The sequence below is a fragment of the Paralichthys olivaceus genome, chromosome 10 (assembly GCF_024713975.1).
Source record: "Paralichthys olivaceus isolate ysfri-2021 chromosome 10, ASM2471397v2, whole genome shotgun sequence".
Taxonomy (NCBI): domain Eukaryota; kingdom Metazoa; phylum Chordata; class Actinopteri; order Pleuronectiformes; family Paralichthyidae; genus Paralichthys; species Paralichthys olivaceus.
This window is the reverse complement of record NC_091102.1, coordinates 467,858-485,832: the sequence shown is the minus strand read 5'-3', so window position 1 is coordinate 485,832 and position 17,975 is coordinate 467,858. Positions and strand designations below refer to the sequence as shown.

The following is a 17,975-nucleotide window of genomic DNA, read 5'->3' as shown; positions in this document are numbered from 1 at the left end:
AATCTCTACAAGTATCTCTGTATCATCTGACCTTGCACCGTCAACGTTGCTTCGCTTTTTTGTTGCCCCGCCTCATTCTCAGCTTGGCACGAATACTTGCCGCCATGACTGATGGCGACTGTTGTTATCAACAAGCTCGCAACATTGTTCTCAAACACCGACTTGACGTTTGGATCTTCATCTCTGAGTATTTCAGAGTCTTTCATCCATTTAACAGTGATGGGTGCAGAGCCTTTAATGGTTCCCTGTAGTTTGACTGTATTTCCAAGAACTGCTGTGGTGCTCTCAACCCTCTTTGAGAAGGTTGGTGGTTCTGGAAAACACATGATGAGTTAAAACTCTAAAGCACAAGATTGACCCTCAGTCTCAATTTAATGAAGCTCTGGTTTACTAACCTTTAAGTTTAGCTAAAGCCTTTGAGGTGACTTTCCCCACATCGTTAGATATGACACACTGATAATCTCCAACATCTGCACTCTCGAATGTCTGGATCTCCAGCCTTGACAAGGAATCCTGAGAGATTATTTTATATTTCTGATCGCTGGTGATGGTTTTCTTATTTTTTAACCAGCTGATTTCAAAAGGAGCCGTCCCTGTGATCTCACACTCCAGCTGAGCAGCTGCTCCCTTCACCGCCTCCAATGTCTGCAGCTCTTTTCTAATGCTTGGGGGCTCTAGGTGCCAAATAAAGTGTTTGTAGTTAATACCAAAGATTTTCTGAACTGTACAATGAGTGTAAAGTGAATCTGAGATCAGACAAACCTTTCACAGCTATGAGGGTGTTGCAGTTCTCGCTGCCAGCGTTATTAGACACCTCACAGGTGTACCTGCCACTGTCAGTGACCACAAGGTTCAGTATCTCCAAAGTGGCAACTCCAGTCTTAAAAGAGATTTTATGTTTTTCTCCATCACTAAGCTCTCTCTCATTCCAGAACCAGTGGATGTGGAGTTCGGGCGATCCTTTGACAGTGCACTGTAAGCGTGCAGTGATGCCCTGTTTCCACGTTAGCTTAGGCTCCATTTTCTTGACAAAGTTTGGAGGCTCTGAAAAGAGTATTTAGTTCAAAAACACCAAGATTTTAAAACAAAGAGAGACGTAAAAAGATCTAAATAACCATGACAGAAGAATCTGAATGAGATGCAAAAGAAAAGGCAAGAAGACAGCAGTGCATAGTGTTAGTATCAGCAATAACCCATCAGCTCATACAGAGGTCTATATGTTTTCCTCAAAGCTAACGGAAGCTAACGGAAGCTAACGGAAAGATCACTTTGAAGATCTTACCTTGAACTGTCACCACAGCCTCACAGGAGGAGGTCCCAGCCTCATTAGTAGCTGTGCACATATACTTCCCAGAGTCCTTCACTTTGGACTTGGGTATCTCAAGAACAGCCACCTTGTCCTCAAAGGACAGTTTAGACTCCATGCTCTGGTGAACTTTTTTTCCGTCCCTGGTCCAGGTGACGGTCACACCAGTGTCCTCGTCCACCTGACACTCCAGCCTCAGTGGGTCATTGACAGCGGCTGACACTGGCTCAAAGGTCTTAACAAAGCGAGGCTTGTTGATAACCTTGAGTTCTGTGGTGAAGGTCGCCGTGCCAACACTGTTGGAGGCCTTGCACAGGTACACTCCCTGATCGGTCAGCTCAAGTCTCTTAATGTGAAGGGAATATTTGTTCTTTTCATATTTCGTGACATAGTTCCCCTCGTCGGAGATGGCTATGTTGTCCTTGTGCCAGACAACTTCCATGGGTGAGGATCCAGTGAGCGAGCACTGAAACACCGCTTGTTTGCCCACATATAAAGTCATTGGGTCTGGTTTTGAAACAAATACCGGCGGGTACATTTCTATGGAGAGCAGGTAGAACATAAATAAATTGTAATAAATTTTGAAAAGTGGAAAAGAATCAACATAAAAAAGAAGCTAATCTGTGCGATGCCAACTCGTTGATCAACGTTTAAACATGAGAACATTTTATCAAATCAAACATGACACTAGATCCAGTTTTTAAACACATCGTCACATGAACATGTGGATATAATTCTCTCTCTCTCTCAAACACACATGCATAAAGTGATGTTGGAAAATGTCCCTCTGGGGTCTTACCGGTGACGATGAGTGAGGCGGTGCAGCTGTCAGTGCCGTGCTGGTTCGAAGCCTTGCAGCTGTATTCACCACTGTCGGCCTTCACTGGGTTCAGGAGCTCCAGAGAGGAACTGCTGTAGCTGCTGATGATTCGATACTTCTCACTCTGTCTGACCTCAACACCAGACTTGTACCATTTGAAGGTCACACTCGGAGCATCCTCGATCTCACATTCGAGCTTGGCGTGTCCGCCAACGTTTATCTCCACAGGTGTGATTTTCAGCCTAAAGACAGGTGGCACTAAGGCACACACAGACAAATGAAATGGTAAATGTTAGTAAAGGAATCTATTAAACAGGTGAAAACAAACTGACTGACCAGGAACATAAATGGTGAAATGAACACAATGGTGGGAGGGAAGTCTGACTGTGGAGGAGAAAATTAGCAAGAACATTAGCCCCGTGGTTTCAAAAGCTGCCAGGAAGAAGATGTTGGGGGATTGTGGGGCTAGGGTTCAAGCTAAAGGGAGGAAAAACAAAGGATTGGTGAAAGATGAAGCAATGTCAAGTTGAAGCCCTGAAAGCATGCAGAGAGAAAGTGCAGATGTGAAGAGAATGAACCAAAGGGATGGTCACACAACAAGGGTTCAAAACAAAGGAACCTGAAGTCACTGACATGCCACAGTGACCGTGACAGACCGTGACGTCTGCCTGAAGACCACCATCACAACCAATGAAGCAAGGGGCTTATTGTCAGAAGCTAAACTTGCATGGCTGTGATGGTTCTGGTCTTTAGACAATTACTGAGTGTGGAACAAACAAGACATGGTGAGTTAGTACCGCCCACTGACCCACTGGTGGTGCTCATGCTGAGCTATGAAATGAAAATAGACCAAGTGACAAATGCAGCGTTGTATGTGAAGTCTTGAATGAACCAGTTGGTGTGAATGATTAGTTGCTCTCAGAGAAAATGGATGAATGAGTGGATGAATGGAAAGTAAATGTTTCCTTTTGTCAAACCTCTTGACACCACAGTGAGTCTTGAAGACGTTGTTGTCCTGCCGGCTTCGTTCTCAGCCTCACATACATATTCTCCTTGATGCCTCTCCTTCACAACTTTGTTGATAACCAGTGTGAATGTGTCGTGATCTTTGGAACACTTGAACTCTTCGCCAGATTTCACCAAATGTCCATTTAAAAACCAGTTCACCTTTGTAACATACTTAATGGTGGTGCTAAATGTCACTTTACTGTCTTCTTCAATCGACAGGTCTCCGAGGGAGGTGACTATTATAGGGAATTCTCTCTGTTCTGGCCTGGGCACTGTGATCTCTTCCTTGAAGATCTCCTCCCTGTGCTCCTTCTGGATGCTGACATCTACCACTTGTTCAGTGGGGGTGGGGGTGGGAGGAAGAGCAGTGGTAAGCATTGCTGCCCCTACATCTTTTTCTCTGCCTTTCAGCTCCACTGACCTCACTTCCTGTCTTGAAACCTGTACTGACTGTTCAAAAGCCATGTGAGTCTCAGAGGAAACTTTGATCTGGGATGAAATAAACTGTTCCATCTTCGCTGCCTTGGATTCCTGCACCACAACCTGCTGCTCAGCTGCAGCACATTCAACTGCCCTTTTAGACTCTGTCCTGAGTGCAGCACTCTGAGATTTAACAGCACTGAAGTCCACCGTACTCTCTGCCACGGTCATTGTTTCTACCATGGATGACAACATTTGCTTAGAGGTAGCCGAGGAGACCTGGGCTCTCTGCGGTTTGTCTAGCTGCATAGTGCCCTGCTGTTCTGAAGTAAGAACATGGGCTTCCTGGTACAAGATGGAATGGAAAGCTGCCTGGAGTTCAGTTCTGAGGTCAGCTGTCTGAGGGTACTCACCCTCAAAAGCCAGAGTGATCTCCATGGGGGCCCCTGCTGTGGTGATAAGGTATGTGAACATGGCCCGTTTGGGCTGTCTTTGGACCTTGACTTCCTGTACGTCTACAGCCTGTAACCTGTCTATGACATCAGCCAGTAACACTGGCTGGTCTCTGGCTACAGCAGACTGTAGCACATCTCTGAGCTGACGCTGTGTTTTCAGACTGGATGGTTTTGGGATCTGAATTACAAATGTCATCTCTTTGGGGAGAGCTGTGGTGTCTTTTGATTCTGATGCCATGAGGGACAGCTTTGGCTGAGTGGTGACAGCAACTTTACTGGACTGAGACTTAGTGATCTCCTGAGAGATCTCACCCATCAGTACTTGCTTCTCATCCATCACTATTGACTGCCTGACTGACTGACCTTCCTGGATCTGAACAGCAAAGTCCTGTTCTGCTGCCTCTAGAAAGACACTGCTCTCAGTGGAGATCTCCTTCTCCTCAATCTGGACAGGCTCAGTGGGAAGTTTTGGCTCCAGAGCCATATGGCAGGTGAATTTATCCACAGCTGTAAGATGCTCTGTGTGACCCTCCTCTAAGGCATGACAATCTGCCACACTGGTGACATGCATCACGTTCCAGCGATCCTCCCTCTGCACTAAAGCGCGCTGCTGCCTGACGTCAGTGGTGACCGGCGTCTCTTTTGGCAGCTGAAGGGGCTGGTAGGACAGCTGCAGGATGTTTTGAGGTCTGGGCTCTGTTCGAGGCTGAGACTGAACTCCAGTCACAGACAAATCCAGCTCTGTTTGGTAATTTGCTGTGAGCTCCCTTCTCTCTTCTGAGATGGCTGCATGGCTTCTTGTCTTTTCTTGTTTCTGTGCTGCCACCTGCTGGTTGGGCTTGTCTGTGATGAGAATGCCCTCTTTGGGCAGCACCTCTACAGACTGAGCTGAATGGAGATGCAACACAGTAGGACCCTGTTTCTGCGGCTGAATAGTGGAAGTGCTGGCCTTGGCCTCAAACTCTGATGTATCCTCACAAACTAATGTCCTCTGCTCATCCTGATTAACAGTGTGCAGCAAAGTGGGACTCTTCCTGGTTCCTGCCTTCTCTGGTGCTGGTTTCTCACAGGTGAAGCTCTCCTCAGATGGAAGGAGGTCCTGGTCTGTGATAACCTGCAGATGCAACAACTGCTCCCCTTCTATCTGAGAATGAATGGACATGGCACTGGACAGACTCGGCAGCTGCTGAGTAGACTCAGCCTGAAGCATTTGCTTCTCTTCAGCCGTTAGAGCTGCCTTCACGAGCTCATCCTTGCAAAGGTGGGCTGACTCCACAGCCGGTCTCTGGATGGAAAACATAGTCTCTTTGGAAAGAGTCTGTTTAGACTTGCTGACTGAAGCCAAGACAGGTCTGTGCTGTTCTTTGCTAATGGAAGATTTCACAGCAGAATCTGCTGTTGCGAGTTCAGATGTGTGGCCTTCTGCAAGAACTTGTTTTTCTGCGGACTGGGCCGAGTACAAAATCTTAACACCTTCCTTTACCTTGTAACCCTTCTCTTGCTGTGGTTTGGGAATGTCCTGCGACTGCTCTTTCAGGATAGATAGCGGTGACTCCACCTGATGCCCACTCACTAGGTGTTTAGGTTCTGATGTGGGCTTTACCAAAGCAGACTTCCTGTCAGCCAGAGGGTCTGTGCTTACGGAAGACAGTGGGTTGAGCTCTTCAGCAACAGCTATCATAACCTTTGACCTTTTTTCTCTAGCCGCCTGAAGCTCAATGACCTCAGGGCTTTGAATGCGGTCACAGTGCTGCTCTGTGAGGTCCTGACTCTCTTCGACAGATGTGGTAAATGTTGCCGTATGAAGCTGTTTTGCAGGAACAGCTGAGACCAGAGGTGGGTGGGTGGGAACAACAGACACCCTCTCCTCTATCTCATGAGCCTGAAGCACTGCTGCCTGGTGGGTCAGCTGCTCATGGTGAACAGTGGCAGCAGAGATATCCAGCTCACTAAGGGAGCTCACTTGCTCACTTGGAATGATCTGCCGGTCTTCAGTGCCGATGGTGTAAACCATCTGATCAGATCTGGCTTTGTCCTGACCTGGGAGGCTGACCTGGTACAAGCGAGACTCAGTTGCCTGTTCTGTCACTGACACCTTATAACCTTTCTTCTGAGTAACTTTCAGCTGCTCCTGTTTGTGGGAAACAGAGACTGATTCTCTGAAAACAACCAGCTCAGCACTACAAGCCGCTTCCCCAAACAGGTTGGAGGCTTTGCATGAATACAAACCACTGTCTTCCTGTTTGATGCTTTTAAGATTGATGAAGCCAGATCCATCTGGGTTGGCTGTAATGACGCAGTTTCTACTTGGCTGAATCTGGAAAGCACCTTTCAACCACTTCACATCAGGTGCTGGATCACCGCTGGCCTTGTAATTAAAATAAACCTCTCCTCCTTCTGAGCATCTGACAGGTTGAATCTGAACTGTGAAAGTCGGAGGTTGACCTGTGACCTTGAACATCTTCTCTACCCATTTCTCTGCTTGACTAACATCAGGCTTTTTCACTTCGAGGTACGTAGTGCATGTTGTCTGACCGAACCTGTTGGTGGCAGTGCAGGAGTACTCGCCCTCATACTCAGATGTGACCTTAGTTATGATTAGCGTGTACTCCTCCCTCTCCTCTATCACTTTGTAAATAGAAGAACTCTGAATAACTTTCCCGTTATGAGACCATTGAACTGTTGGCTTGGGGAAGCCCGACACTCTGAGGGTGAACCTGGCAGTTTCCCCAGAGGTCACAGCGGTTGGAGAGAGCTGGCTGAGGAAAACTGGCTTTTCTTTTTTCTTCTCTAAAGAGGAAGAGTAACGTTTGGATTCTGGTTTGAGTTCAAGTGTTTTTGTTTTCTGGGGTAACTGGACACCAGTGTAGTAGGTTTCCGCTTGGTCCTCCACAGTGGTGATGGTGGTGCTACAACGTTCTGTCGGAAGATATTGAGCAAGACTGAAAACAATATCCACAACACAAATACTGTGATATCAATGAATTCAGAAATATCGGGGTTGTCCTTCCCTGCTAGGATTCTTAGTCGACTAAAAGTCAGAGGATGTTTTGAAAAGCTCTCAGTACGTTGAATAAATAAAGACATGCGTGAATTTCACTTTAGATGTTTCCAATGAAAACCACGTTATAAACATGACGTCTACTAACACAATAAATACATTTATCGACTAAGTGATTAAAAAGGACAACCTGCTCTAAACTAAAATAAGTGAGACAAATTAAAATACTTGACATTTTATTTAAGAATCACAATTTTTTGTTTAATTTGAAACTCAGTGAGGATTTGATTATAATATTAGTATTTAATTAAAAAAAAATATTATTGAAGCTAAAAAGACCAATAATCATTTTAATCTCATGCAGAAATAAATAAATGAATAAACAGCTGTGACGTTCTGATGCTGATGAACATGAAGTCAATTCCATCAAACTTTGAAGGCTAAAAAATAATCATCAGATTGTGTACTCGAAAACCAGTAACTCCCCCGGTATGAAATAAAACATGATCTCAACATGCGTTCGGTTGTTTTGACACCTGCTTTTTGTCCTTAAATTTGAGAATGTGAACCTCAGCTTATTAGAAACACAAAAAAAACAAGATCATACTCCAACATTACATCATCAAATATTTTATTATACAAACCAACATTATGTCTGTACAAATAATCCACAAATTTCATTTAATGCAAGATTTTATTTTACTTTTCCACCAACGCATTCTACTCATCCACCTCTAAAATTACATTTATTTACAAATCATCAAAACTTACATCTACATTTGATAAGTGTCACAGTATTATCAATTTTAAAAAAGGACTCGACTTGATCTGATATGAAATAACCTTTAAAAATCTTCCCTCAAGAAGGAAACTCAAACCCAAAAACCCAAAACAATATATTCTTAAGTTTCCAGATTTACTTTCGATTGTGTGACTGCTTAAAATGTTGATTTCAGAATTATCGTAGGCTAGAATTATAGTCAATTATTATATTAATATGTATGGTAAAGTAAAGTAGACATTGTTTTTAGTAACTTTACTGAGCTGACACCAAATATTCATGTTTTGATTGATCATAGCAATCTTTGATTTGATTTGACATTTTTCTCCAGGAGGAAACTAAAACTGTTAACTTACATGATCTGGACCTTTTTTTCCATTTACTGATTCTTTACTGTCCCAGTTTGAATCATCATATTCTGTTTTCTCTGAGAATATATTTTCTCATTACTTTGTGTAAATAGAAAATATATTCCCATTTACAGTCATTAAATTCACTGATGTCGTCAAAATCTGTAACTACTGTTAAAAACATTATTTCATCCTGTTGTTGAGTTTCAAGGTTAAAGCCGCTTAATTCTAAAATGTTGCCAGAAAACAAAAATTAAAACTGATTTTCTACCAAATATCAAAACAAAACTGATGTGATGTTTTACACGACTTCCAATAAATTAATAAAAATGTAAAGTATTGATTTTTTTTTCACACATACACACGACATGACGACTGGATGCCCAAAGTGAACTCGTCTTTCCTACAGAGTCACAAATGAAATGAGTTGGAGAATAGAACAGAGATAATCGCTGACGGCGTTAACCGCCGCTGATTAAAACTTTCAACAGTAAAAATACATCAAACCTGTTGCAAACTATTTTCTGCTTAATTTAGTCTTTGCTTCACTTGTCAAGTTTCCTAGTAAAGTCACTTGTTGTGGATTCTTGGTCACGTTTTATTTTCTTAATCTTGGTGCAATGTGAAAAAAACTGCCTGTAATAAATCAACTTGGAGTTTTTTTTGAACAACCAGCCTCAAACCTTCAACTAAAACACCTTCAGCAGCGCGGTGCTTTCAATGCACCCGGCTGAGTTTTGGATGATGCACTTATACTCGCCAGCATCACTCTGGGTCACGTTGGTGATGAGCAGGTTGAAATGTCCTGCGGTTTTTTCCTGGATTATACACCTGCTGTCTGTGATTCGGTCTCCGTCTTTGTACCATTGGGCTGTGGGGCTTGGTTTACCACTAACCAGACACTGGAGGACAGCGGGGGTCCCTAACGCTGCTGTGACGTTCGTCAGAGGGATGATACATGTCGGGGCCGTCTCAGTCACCTGGAACTGGAAGCTGCACATATCTGACGACTTCCCTTTAAACTCAATCTTATCATCTTTTGCTGGCTCAGCAAATACGTCAAAGTTAATACTGACGTATTTCTCTCCCTGTTCGCTCGTCTCGTCGTCAGTGTTGGCCACGAGCCTGACCGACCGCTGAGACTCATCAGCCTCTTGCTCAAACTCAAACTCAAGCTCAATTTCTGACATCTGTTCACCATCAAACGACGTGTTGCCAACCATCAGATCAAACTTCTGTGGCTGGACCTTTGCACTTCCAAGCGACACGGCGGTCAACTCTCTGCCCCTGGTTTTCCCTAAGAAAACCTTTGCATTAATCACCACTAGGGAGGCCCGGCACAGAGTTTCCCCAACAACATTAATTGCTCTGCAGGTGTACACCCCACTATCCTGTGAGGACACTTTACAGATCTTCAGGAAGTGGTTGTCTCCATCGGACGAGTGAAAGTATTTTTTGTCGTGAGGGATTTTTTTGTCACCTTTGAACCAGGACACGATTGGAGACGGAATCCCCATCAGGGAACACTCAAACATGACTGTGGTTCCTTCTGGAGTTTCCATGTCACAGATGGGATTGATGAACCTCGGAGGCATCTCTGTGACCTCAAAGGCAATTTTCAATTCATCGTGCTCCTGCGTGACAAAGTCGACCGCTCCCTCCTCATAAATACTCGGCAACACATCCAGTGATATAATCATGCTCTTGTTGTCGGCTGTATACTCAGGAATAGTGATGATCTTCACCTGTTTCTCAAATTCTTTCACCTCATTTTCATCCAATTCAACTTCAAGCAGGATCTCCTGAGGAGACGGAGAACGAGAGGAGTCATCTTCCTCCACGTCAAACTCCATCACGTGTTGATGAGTGACAGCAGGTGGCGCCGGCATAAATCTCACTTCCTGTGATACAACGACTACTAAAGCAACACTTCTGGCTTCCCCGACATAGTTTACAGCCTCGCAGATATACTCCCCCTGGTCTGCTTTAGTGACATTCTGAATTGTTAGCGAGATGCTATCACCATCTCTCTCCATTGTAACTCTTTCACCTGCCTCCAGTTGGGATTTGTTGCAGAACCACTTAACTTCAGGGGAGGGGAGGCCGAACACCTCAGCACAAAACATTAGTGACTCATTTTCAAACACTTTTTTCTTAATGAGAGGTTTAAGGAAGGCAGGAGGGATTCCCTGTACTTTTTCCTGGAGAGTCGCTAGACCTAAAGAGCCCCTCCCTCTGGTGAGGAACTGATTCTCATCCACGTTTATTCCAAGAGTTGTTGTTTCAATGCCATCATCAGTGGGAGATGTCAGGAACTGAAGAGGTGAGAAGAACCTCTCACTGGAGCCTCCAGTTGAGGGTCTTTTGTGTTCGGCAGGGGAGAGGGGAAACTCCTGGGGGGTCATAAACCCACCTAGTGTATCGGAGCTGGGCGTATGGAAGGACATGGGAGACTGGGGAGTGTGGAAGGACTCTACAATTGGCTGCGAGACCTCAGTGGATGAGCCTGGAGTGTAGAACCTCTCGGCAACCTCGACTATCTCTTCGCTCGCAGTGCTGCCAACCTCTATAGACATCTCAGACTCAGGGGAAAGTGGCCTTCCCCAGTCTGTTGGAGGATTGTAGTAGTTATACACGGCACCAAAGGTTACCTCCTCTTCCTCAATGGAGCCGACGGCTACAGCCGCTCCACCAGCATCAACTGCAAGGGTCTCGTCTAAACTGCCTCTTTCATGTCCATCATCAACCACCGGCAGAATGAATGGTTCAACTTTGTGGTCTTCTCTGGACTTGAACAGAAGAGGTTCCAGTTCTGCCTTCACATGAGGCTCAACTATGTCACCAGCTACCGTTTCTTCTACCACTTCTGTTTCACCAGCCTGAGAGTCCGTCAAACTGAGGAACACACCACTGTCAATCGAGGGTTCTGGGATGGAAATGAACTTCTCGCTGAGAAGTTCAACGTCCTCACTCGCATGCTTCACGACAGGCATTAGAACATATCTCTCATTGATTCTTTTAACTTCTTGTTGTTCCTCTTCAGTCAATTCCACCACAACATCATCACCACTCACAGCTTCAGCTTCACTGTGACTCGAGGGAGACGTTGGTGCTGCACTTTGACTCTCCAGTTTTAGAGATTCTGAAATTCTTTTTGGTTTCACGGCAGGAACTTTTTCAGACTGGAAAGGAATGAAGCTGCTAGTTCTATCAAATGTACGAATGGTTTCCTCTCTTATTGTCTCCGTGTGTACAGGAACACAAACAGGTTTCTGTGGTGTTGGCCTGACCAGTTCTGGAGACTGCTGCACCTTGTCTACAAACTGTTTAACAGCACAATGACTTGCTGCTGTAAATGCATCCTCTTCGGTTTCACCTGATATCACACACATCTCCTTGTCTGTGGGCTGGAAGATCTTGGAAGAGGCAGGTTTGGATGCTGCTGGAACAGTGAAATCAGGTTCTTGACGATCAGGCAGAGCTTTGAGAGAACAACGATCTTCTGCCAGATCAGCAGCAAACCTGTTACTACCTTCTGCAGGTATGGAGTCAGGTTTAGGTGAAAAGAGTTGTTCCTGCTGTTCAAGGGAGATTGCGACTGCAGGTATAAACTCCTCAGGGAAAAGTGTTTCTCTTCTCTGCTCCATTGGAGTCACTAAAGCAACCGGAGAGTCTGACTCAAAAGCCTGTTTAATCTGAGAAATTTTTATCACAGCGGCAGAAGCCTGCAGACCACAGCCGGATATCGTCAGAGGCTCTCGAGAGACACCAGGTCTTGGGGCTTTGGCTGTTATCTCTAATGGAGCTTGTGAGCTGATTTGTTTATCTTTTGTATAAACTAGACCCTCCTCAGCAGTATTAATGGCAGCTTTGTGGAATACAGCAGGTTTCTTAACATCCTCTGTGAAACCATCATCCTTGTGACCTTCGCCACCCTTTGAGATTTGCTCTGCCACTTGAAAAGAAACATCAGCAATGCTTGTAACTTCTCCCAGTTTATTTCTGGCAACACATTTGTACACTCCAGCATCAGTGTACGTAAAACTGTTAATATAGAGCCGGTAAACCTTATCATCTACCTCAGTTCTGTATTTTCCACTTGTGATTTTGAGGCAAACATCATCACAAAACCATGAAACCTCAGCGGCAGGTTGACCTACGATCACACACTCCAACACGGCAGTGTGGCCTTCAGAGCAGGTGACATTCTCTAATTCTCTGATGACACGAGGAGCTTCAACAACCACATCAAAAGAGAACGTGAACTTATGTTTGACAGTCTGAGAGGCTCCATCATCAACGTGCACATCTGACATTTTCTCTGTGACAGTCTGAGATTCGCCCTCACTCCTTTCTCCAGTCATCTCAGGGACGGGAGTGGCAGCTGTAATTCTGATTTCTACAGGTGAGGAGCTGAAAGATTCATCCGAGCTGCGGGGCCTGTGGACCACTACCTGAGGCACCTGTAGAGTTTCCTTTTCTGAAACAATGTAGGACCGAAGTTCCTCCTCCATCACGCTCTCCTTCTGCTTCTCACTCTTCTCCGGCTCTTCTGTAACTAACACCTCCTGTGTGACACCCAACGTCCTCATCACCTTCTTGTCTGAGACCTCGAGGGTGGCACTACAGATTGATTTGCCATGTTTATTAGATATGACACAGTCATACATGCCCTGGTGGTCTGTTGTTGGATAGTACACTGTTAGATTTGATTTGTTGGATTTGCTTATGATGTCATAGTCAGGGTTATGGGCTAATGGGTGGCCATCTTTGAGCCAGGTGACTGCAGGAAGAGGGTCACCTTGGAACTGGCACGTAAACTCTGACATCTCACCAATCTTTACTTTAAGTGAAGATATTTCTTTTACAAACACTGGTTTGGAGGCTCGGGCACTCGGATCCTCTTGTGTTACTCTTTTAGACCCTTGACATTTGGGAACAGCCTCTTTCAAATTTGACTCCTCTTGGACTCTCTGCTCATCCTTTTTTATAGCAGCAGATTTAAGACTCTCTTCACTCATTTCATTGCCCAGTTTTGATCTTATCAAATCTCCACTGTCTTCTCTCCTCACACCTACGAAACCCTTCTGCTGTCTCTCTCTTGTAGTTCCTGATTCCTCTCTCCTCACTCTACCTTCGCTCATCTCCGACTGGAAGCGTTGACTGATGGATTTATCAGCAGTCATTACATACTCCTCCCTGCTCCACCTCCTCTCTGCCTCTCTTTCCAAATCCTCTTGTCGAGCAAGGCATGGGGAACGTCTCCTGGAAGGTTTATGAGGGGTTTCCCCCTGAGCAGATTCAAATGTATAACCCTCAAAAGGAACATTTGAAAGTTGGGTTGGTGAGTGCCTCTGAACTGGTGAAGTTTTGGGAACCATTGTATCTTTTAAATCATCAGAACTTTCGACAGGCACATCTGTGTGGTGCAGTAAACCGGGACGTGTCAGAGAATACCTCGTTCTCGAAGAAAACTCATGAGGAGGAGTTGGTTCTACTCCAGTTGCATGTTGAGGGGGTGATGGTTTTTTTGTTGGTAAGACTTCACCAGCAAGCGTTACATGTGGAGGCGGAAGGTCTGTGGGATGGGTTTCGGATGGTGGAACAATTAAATCGCATGGCAACGTGGAGCCAGCCGATTTGTATTGACTATCCAATGTCCACTCAGACTCCAGTTCAGCTACTTCCTCCTGTTCGACAGCATCCTGTTGCCATTTCAGGATCCGCTGAGCCAGTGCTTCCTCCTCGCTTACAAAGTACTCACTGTCCCTTTGCAACCTCGTCTCACGCCCCTCTGTGGGCAGGTCGCCAGCGGGTGGCCACTGAAGACTTTCACTCTGCTGATCTTGGAAAGCAGAAGCAACACACTCACCCAAGAGGAATTTATCTTTAGCTGTTCTCCCTGGGGATGTTTTGCTGCTGTGGGCCCCTTCAACAGATTGTAAAGCAGGAGACTCAGCAACATTTCTTTCAACCTCAGAGGCTGTTTTTCCCTGCATCTGTGGGTAACCCTCCACCCAGTCAGGCTCAAGCTTCACAGCTTGCTCTTGTTCCATCAGAACATTCTGCTGCCATTTCATTATCCGCTGATTCAAGGCTTCCTCTTCACTGACAAACTTCTCACTCTCATTCTTCAGTTCAGAGATGTTCTCCCTTGACAGCTGAAGCTCACACTCTTCTCTTGTCTTCTCAAAAAACATCTTTTGAGCTCTGGCTTTTGTTCTGGGTAGAGATTCAGACTCCACTTCTGCTGCTTTAGCTTTTACTCTGGGAGACTTTTGTGCCTCGGTTTCCAGCTCTGTCTGCCTGGTTGTTATTCTAGCTTTAGGCTCAGGGGCAGATGTTTCACCCGGTTCTGTGCTACCTTTTACTTTAGGGGACTTTGAGAAGGTTGCATGGCCTACAGTTGCTCTTTCCTCCTGCTGAATATGAATGTGGCCCTCAGGATCCATGTACTGTGGTTCTGCTGGCATGGGCAGATCCGTTTCAGGGTGGAATTGCTCATCTTCTGACATCTGCATGCCGTGCTGCCATTTACTGACCCGAATGGCCAGAAGTTTCTCTTCATTCTCCGTCCGTTCTGCTTCGAGGCTCCTCTCATACTGAGCCCTCTCCCCTGCATATTCCTGTTCACAAAGCTCATCTGTTGCTGAACTGCGAGGTGTTACAGCTTCACCGAGTAACCTTGCTTTGACAGGTCTGACTTCTCTTGGTCTGGGCAACTCTCTCAGTTTGTCCTCTTTCATTCCAGGGAACAAATCTGCTTCCACTTCTGAAGCTCTGGTTTTCATTCTTGGGGATTTTTGGGTGATCGTGGCTGGTGCCGCACCTTCCACGCCTTCTAACCTTGCTTCCATTGTGAATGACTTTTCAAGCTGGGAGGCAGATGTTTCTATTTCTTCTCCTCTGGTTTTTACTTTAGGTGATTTGAGGGTTGATGTAGTTGCAACCGGAGGCGTGGTTACTGTCTCTACAGATTCTCTTTTCTCTTTTGCCTCCTGCTGAGTGAAAACGTGGCCCTCAGGCTCCATGTACTGCGTCTCTGCCAGCATGGGCAGATCCGTTTCTCCGTGAAATGTCTCCTCCTCCTCCTCCTCTGATGGCCTACTCCTTTGCTGCCATTTCCTGATCCGCAGGGCCAAGAGTTTCACCTCGCACTCCATCCGATCAGCTTCCAGGCTCTTCTCATACTGAGCCCTCAAAGACTCACCTTCATATGGCTCAACGGCTTCTGTTGTCGCTATGTCTTCTGATGTCACTGCTTCTCTTTGGAACTTCTCTCTGGCAGATGTGACTAACTTTGGCCTGGTTGACTCTGTGGGGCATATCTCCCCTTTACCAGGCTCAACTGGGACAGAATCCCTGTTTTCAGTGCATGTTGGAGTCTCTGGATATGCTGTTGTTTCAGAGTCCTGGGCTTTACGGTGACTTAGTTCAGCCTCTTTTGCTGAAGAAACAACGCTGTGATGCTCACTTAAAATCTTCTTCAAGCTAATTTCTGCCTGAGATTCACTCAAACTCTCGACTTTTTTATCTTCCAATGTCCTTGAATATCTCTCACCTGATTTCCCTTCAGCACTCTGCACCAGAGTTTCAACCAGCTCACCTCTCATGATCTGAATAGCCCTGGTTCTGGACTGAGGCTCAAATGAATGCCTCACACGAGGCTGCGAGGGAACCCCCCTGGAAACGTTACCTTGAAACTCCCTATGACTCTCACCAACATCAAATGGTCGATTGAAATGTTGAACATCAGGCAGAGACGAAGGTTTGACCCGGAGCCTCTCGACATAATCTGTATAACTTGGCTCACTGGTAACTGATTCTAACTCAAACTCAGAGGAGGACATGGTGGAGATTGAAAGCCTCTTCTTCTGTTTTACAGCTTTCTGGAGCGTGGTAAGTTTTGTTCTCACCTCATTGTGAAGGCTCTCAGTGTCACTGAACCTGTCACTGTACCGGTCGCTGCACCTGTCACTAAATTTGTCACTGAACCTGGCACCGGTGCGCCGGTCACAGTAGATATCACTGAATCTGTCATTGAAACGCTCAGACCTGTCAAACATGGGCGGAGGAGATGGAGCACGCTCAGAGGCAGTTTCCAAACATTTAGACTCTTTCTCTGACTCTTTATCTTTTGAATGAGAATCAGAGCGAAAGTACACAGTGCGCACCAGAGAATTCTTAGACCGACATCTTCCCTGATGAACTTTAGACATTTTGTCAAATGGAGACCCTACACACCGGAGGTCCACCCTAAACTTCCTCTCCTTCCTCTGCTCTGCCATAGTGTCTACACTTTCATGTGCTTTGGCCGAGCGTTTAACGAAACCCAGGTAGTTTGCAGACTGCTCCTCACTTAGTGACACCAATAGTGATGCTGTGGACTCTGCAGAACCCTCTGTGTTTATCGCCATGACCTTATAACTGCCCGAGTCCTTCTCTCTCACAGCATCAATAACCAGGCTGGTCGTGTGCATGTGCATTCTGCTGTCAGTGCAGATCCTACGTCTGCGCTCTTTGGGAACAGATCTGTTGTTATGAAACCAGAGAATAGTTGGTGGAGGGCAAGCAATTAATTTACACTTTATCTCAACTGCTTGCCCCTCCAGAACTGACTGGAACTTGAGTTTCTTTGTGAAAGACGGTTTGATGTTATCTGTCCACGAGCTAATAGAGGAGGTTCTGCTGGAGCAGCGGTTGGCTGACACCAGGCCGTGATCCAGGAAGTCCTCTGTGTCAGAGAAGGCTCCTCTCAGCTGTTGAGTGCTGGTGACTTCAACGCTGCTGAGACGTGTTTCTCCTTTACTGTCATGATAAAACAGTTCTGCAAAAGAAAAACAACTGTCAGAACAACTCAGCCTCATGGAGTTAAAAAGAGAGGAATTTGAATGAATCATTAATGGAAATATTAAATGCATGCTGGGAGTCACAATGCTATAAGAAATAATTTCACTCACCATATTTGTTCGAATAAACGCAAGACTTGATTCTTTTTACTAGAAATCTGCAGGAAGTTTTGATCCTTCGTCTGTGGAAACTTCTTCAAAACATAAATTATTTTATTATTATTAAATGCATATTTCCGGTATGTGCCGCTAACAGTCGCTTGCTTAACTTTTTCATGATTGCTTTGGTTTTTTTTTTTTTTATAGAACATTCCTTACCTGACTTGCAGACAGGAGAATAAACGCCCTTTCTAATCCTTAAACTTAAGAGGAAATGAATGATGCACAAGACTAAATTCCAAAACTTTAACAAATTAAGCTAAAACTGAGTGAGAAGGCGTTTATTCGAACTAATATAGGTTGTTATTTAGAATGCAAACCACAGGAATCACATCCCACTATCTGCAAGCCAGGCTAAGAAATATTTTGCAGGAGGAAGGTATCAGTTCCAGATGCAGTAAACCTCCATATCTTTTAAAGGACATTTCAAATCTTGGAGCTTTAAAAGATATATATCCTGCACCTTTTCAGGGGAAAAGACCAGAGATCCGTCATGCCAAAATGAAACGAACTCTTGGATGCAAAAACGCAGGTGTCAAAACCCAGAACAAGCAAGTTCTGTCAGTGCTCGTCTGTAGGAAACCATGAGAACAGAACCACAGTAGAGGAGGTGGAAAAACACAAACACCTGGAGCTTTCTGTCAGGACACATAAAGACCACATGCAGCTGTGGAAATCCAAAGATCATTTAAAGGGACAGTTTAACACAATGTGGTATTTAAAAGCTCTAGAAGTAGTCTGTGGGTGCAGGCCAACTGAAATCCAAATAATCCAGAACACATGCATCAATACATCAGATGTGTCTCTACAGAGTTTCCAGTTTAAC

The 17,975-nt window shown here is 45.2% G+C and overlaps 2 protein-coding genes across 2 annotated transcripts in view; both read right to left on the bottom strand.

Annotated features, from left to right (window-relative positions):
• Nucleotides 1-17,975, bottom strand: part of ttn.2 (titin, tandem duplicate 2) — a 183,126-nt gene that overhangs the window by 141,415 nt on the left and 23,736 nt on the right. The window contains exons 41-46 of the mRNA XM_069532618.1: nucleotides 3,104-6,928; nucleotides 2,106-2,384; nucleotides 1,283-1,846; nucleotides 763-1,044; nucleotides 396-674; nucleotides 32-313 (exon numbers count right to left, since the gene is read on the bottom strand). Coding sequence (XP_069388719.1) covers nucleotides 32-313; nucleotides 396-674; nucleotides 763-1,044; nucleotides 1,283-1,846; nucleotides 2,106-2,384; nucleotides 3,104-6,928 — 5,511 coding nt within the window. The remainder of the gene's footprint in view (nucleotides 1-31; nucleotides 314-395; nucleotides 675-762; nucleotides 1,045-1,282; nucleotides 1,847-2,105; nucleotides 2,385-3,103; nucleotides 6,929-17,975) is intronic.
• LOC138411788 (muscle M-line assembly protein unc-89-like) lies at nucleotides 7,625-17,644 on the bottom strand. The gene is made up of 3 exons (XM_069532725.1): nucleotides 17,613-17,644; nucleotides 17,102-17,184; nucleotides 7,625-16,968 (listed from the first exon to the last, which is right to left on the bottom strand). The coding sequence occupies exons 1-3, from the start codon at nucleotides 17,642-17,644 to the stop codon at nucleotides 8,831-8,833; spliced, it is 8,253 nt and encodes a 2,750-aa protein (XP_069388826.1). The 3' UTR covers nucleotides 7,625-8,830.

Excerpts from the sequence above, each read along its gene's own strand:
- LOC138411788 (XM_069532725.1), bottom strand. The coding sequence starts at position 17,644 with ATGACGGATCTCTGGTCTTTTCCCCTGAAAAG. Across the intron at positions 17,185-17,612 it reads TGGTCTTTTCCCCTGAAAAG|AAGTTTCCACAGACGAAGGA; the intron begins GTGCAGGATATA and ends TATGTTTTGAAG. Across the intron at positions 16,969-17,101 it reads CGTTTATTCGAACAAATATG|AACTGTTTTATCATGACAGT; the intron begins GTGAGTGAAATT and ends TTTCTTTTGCAG.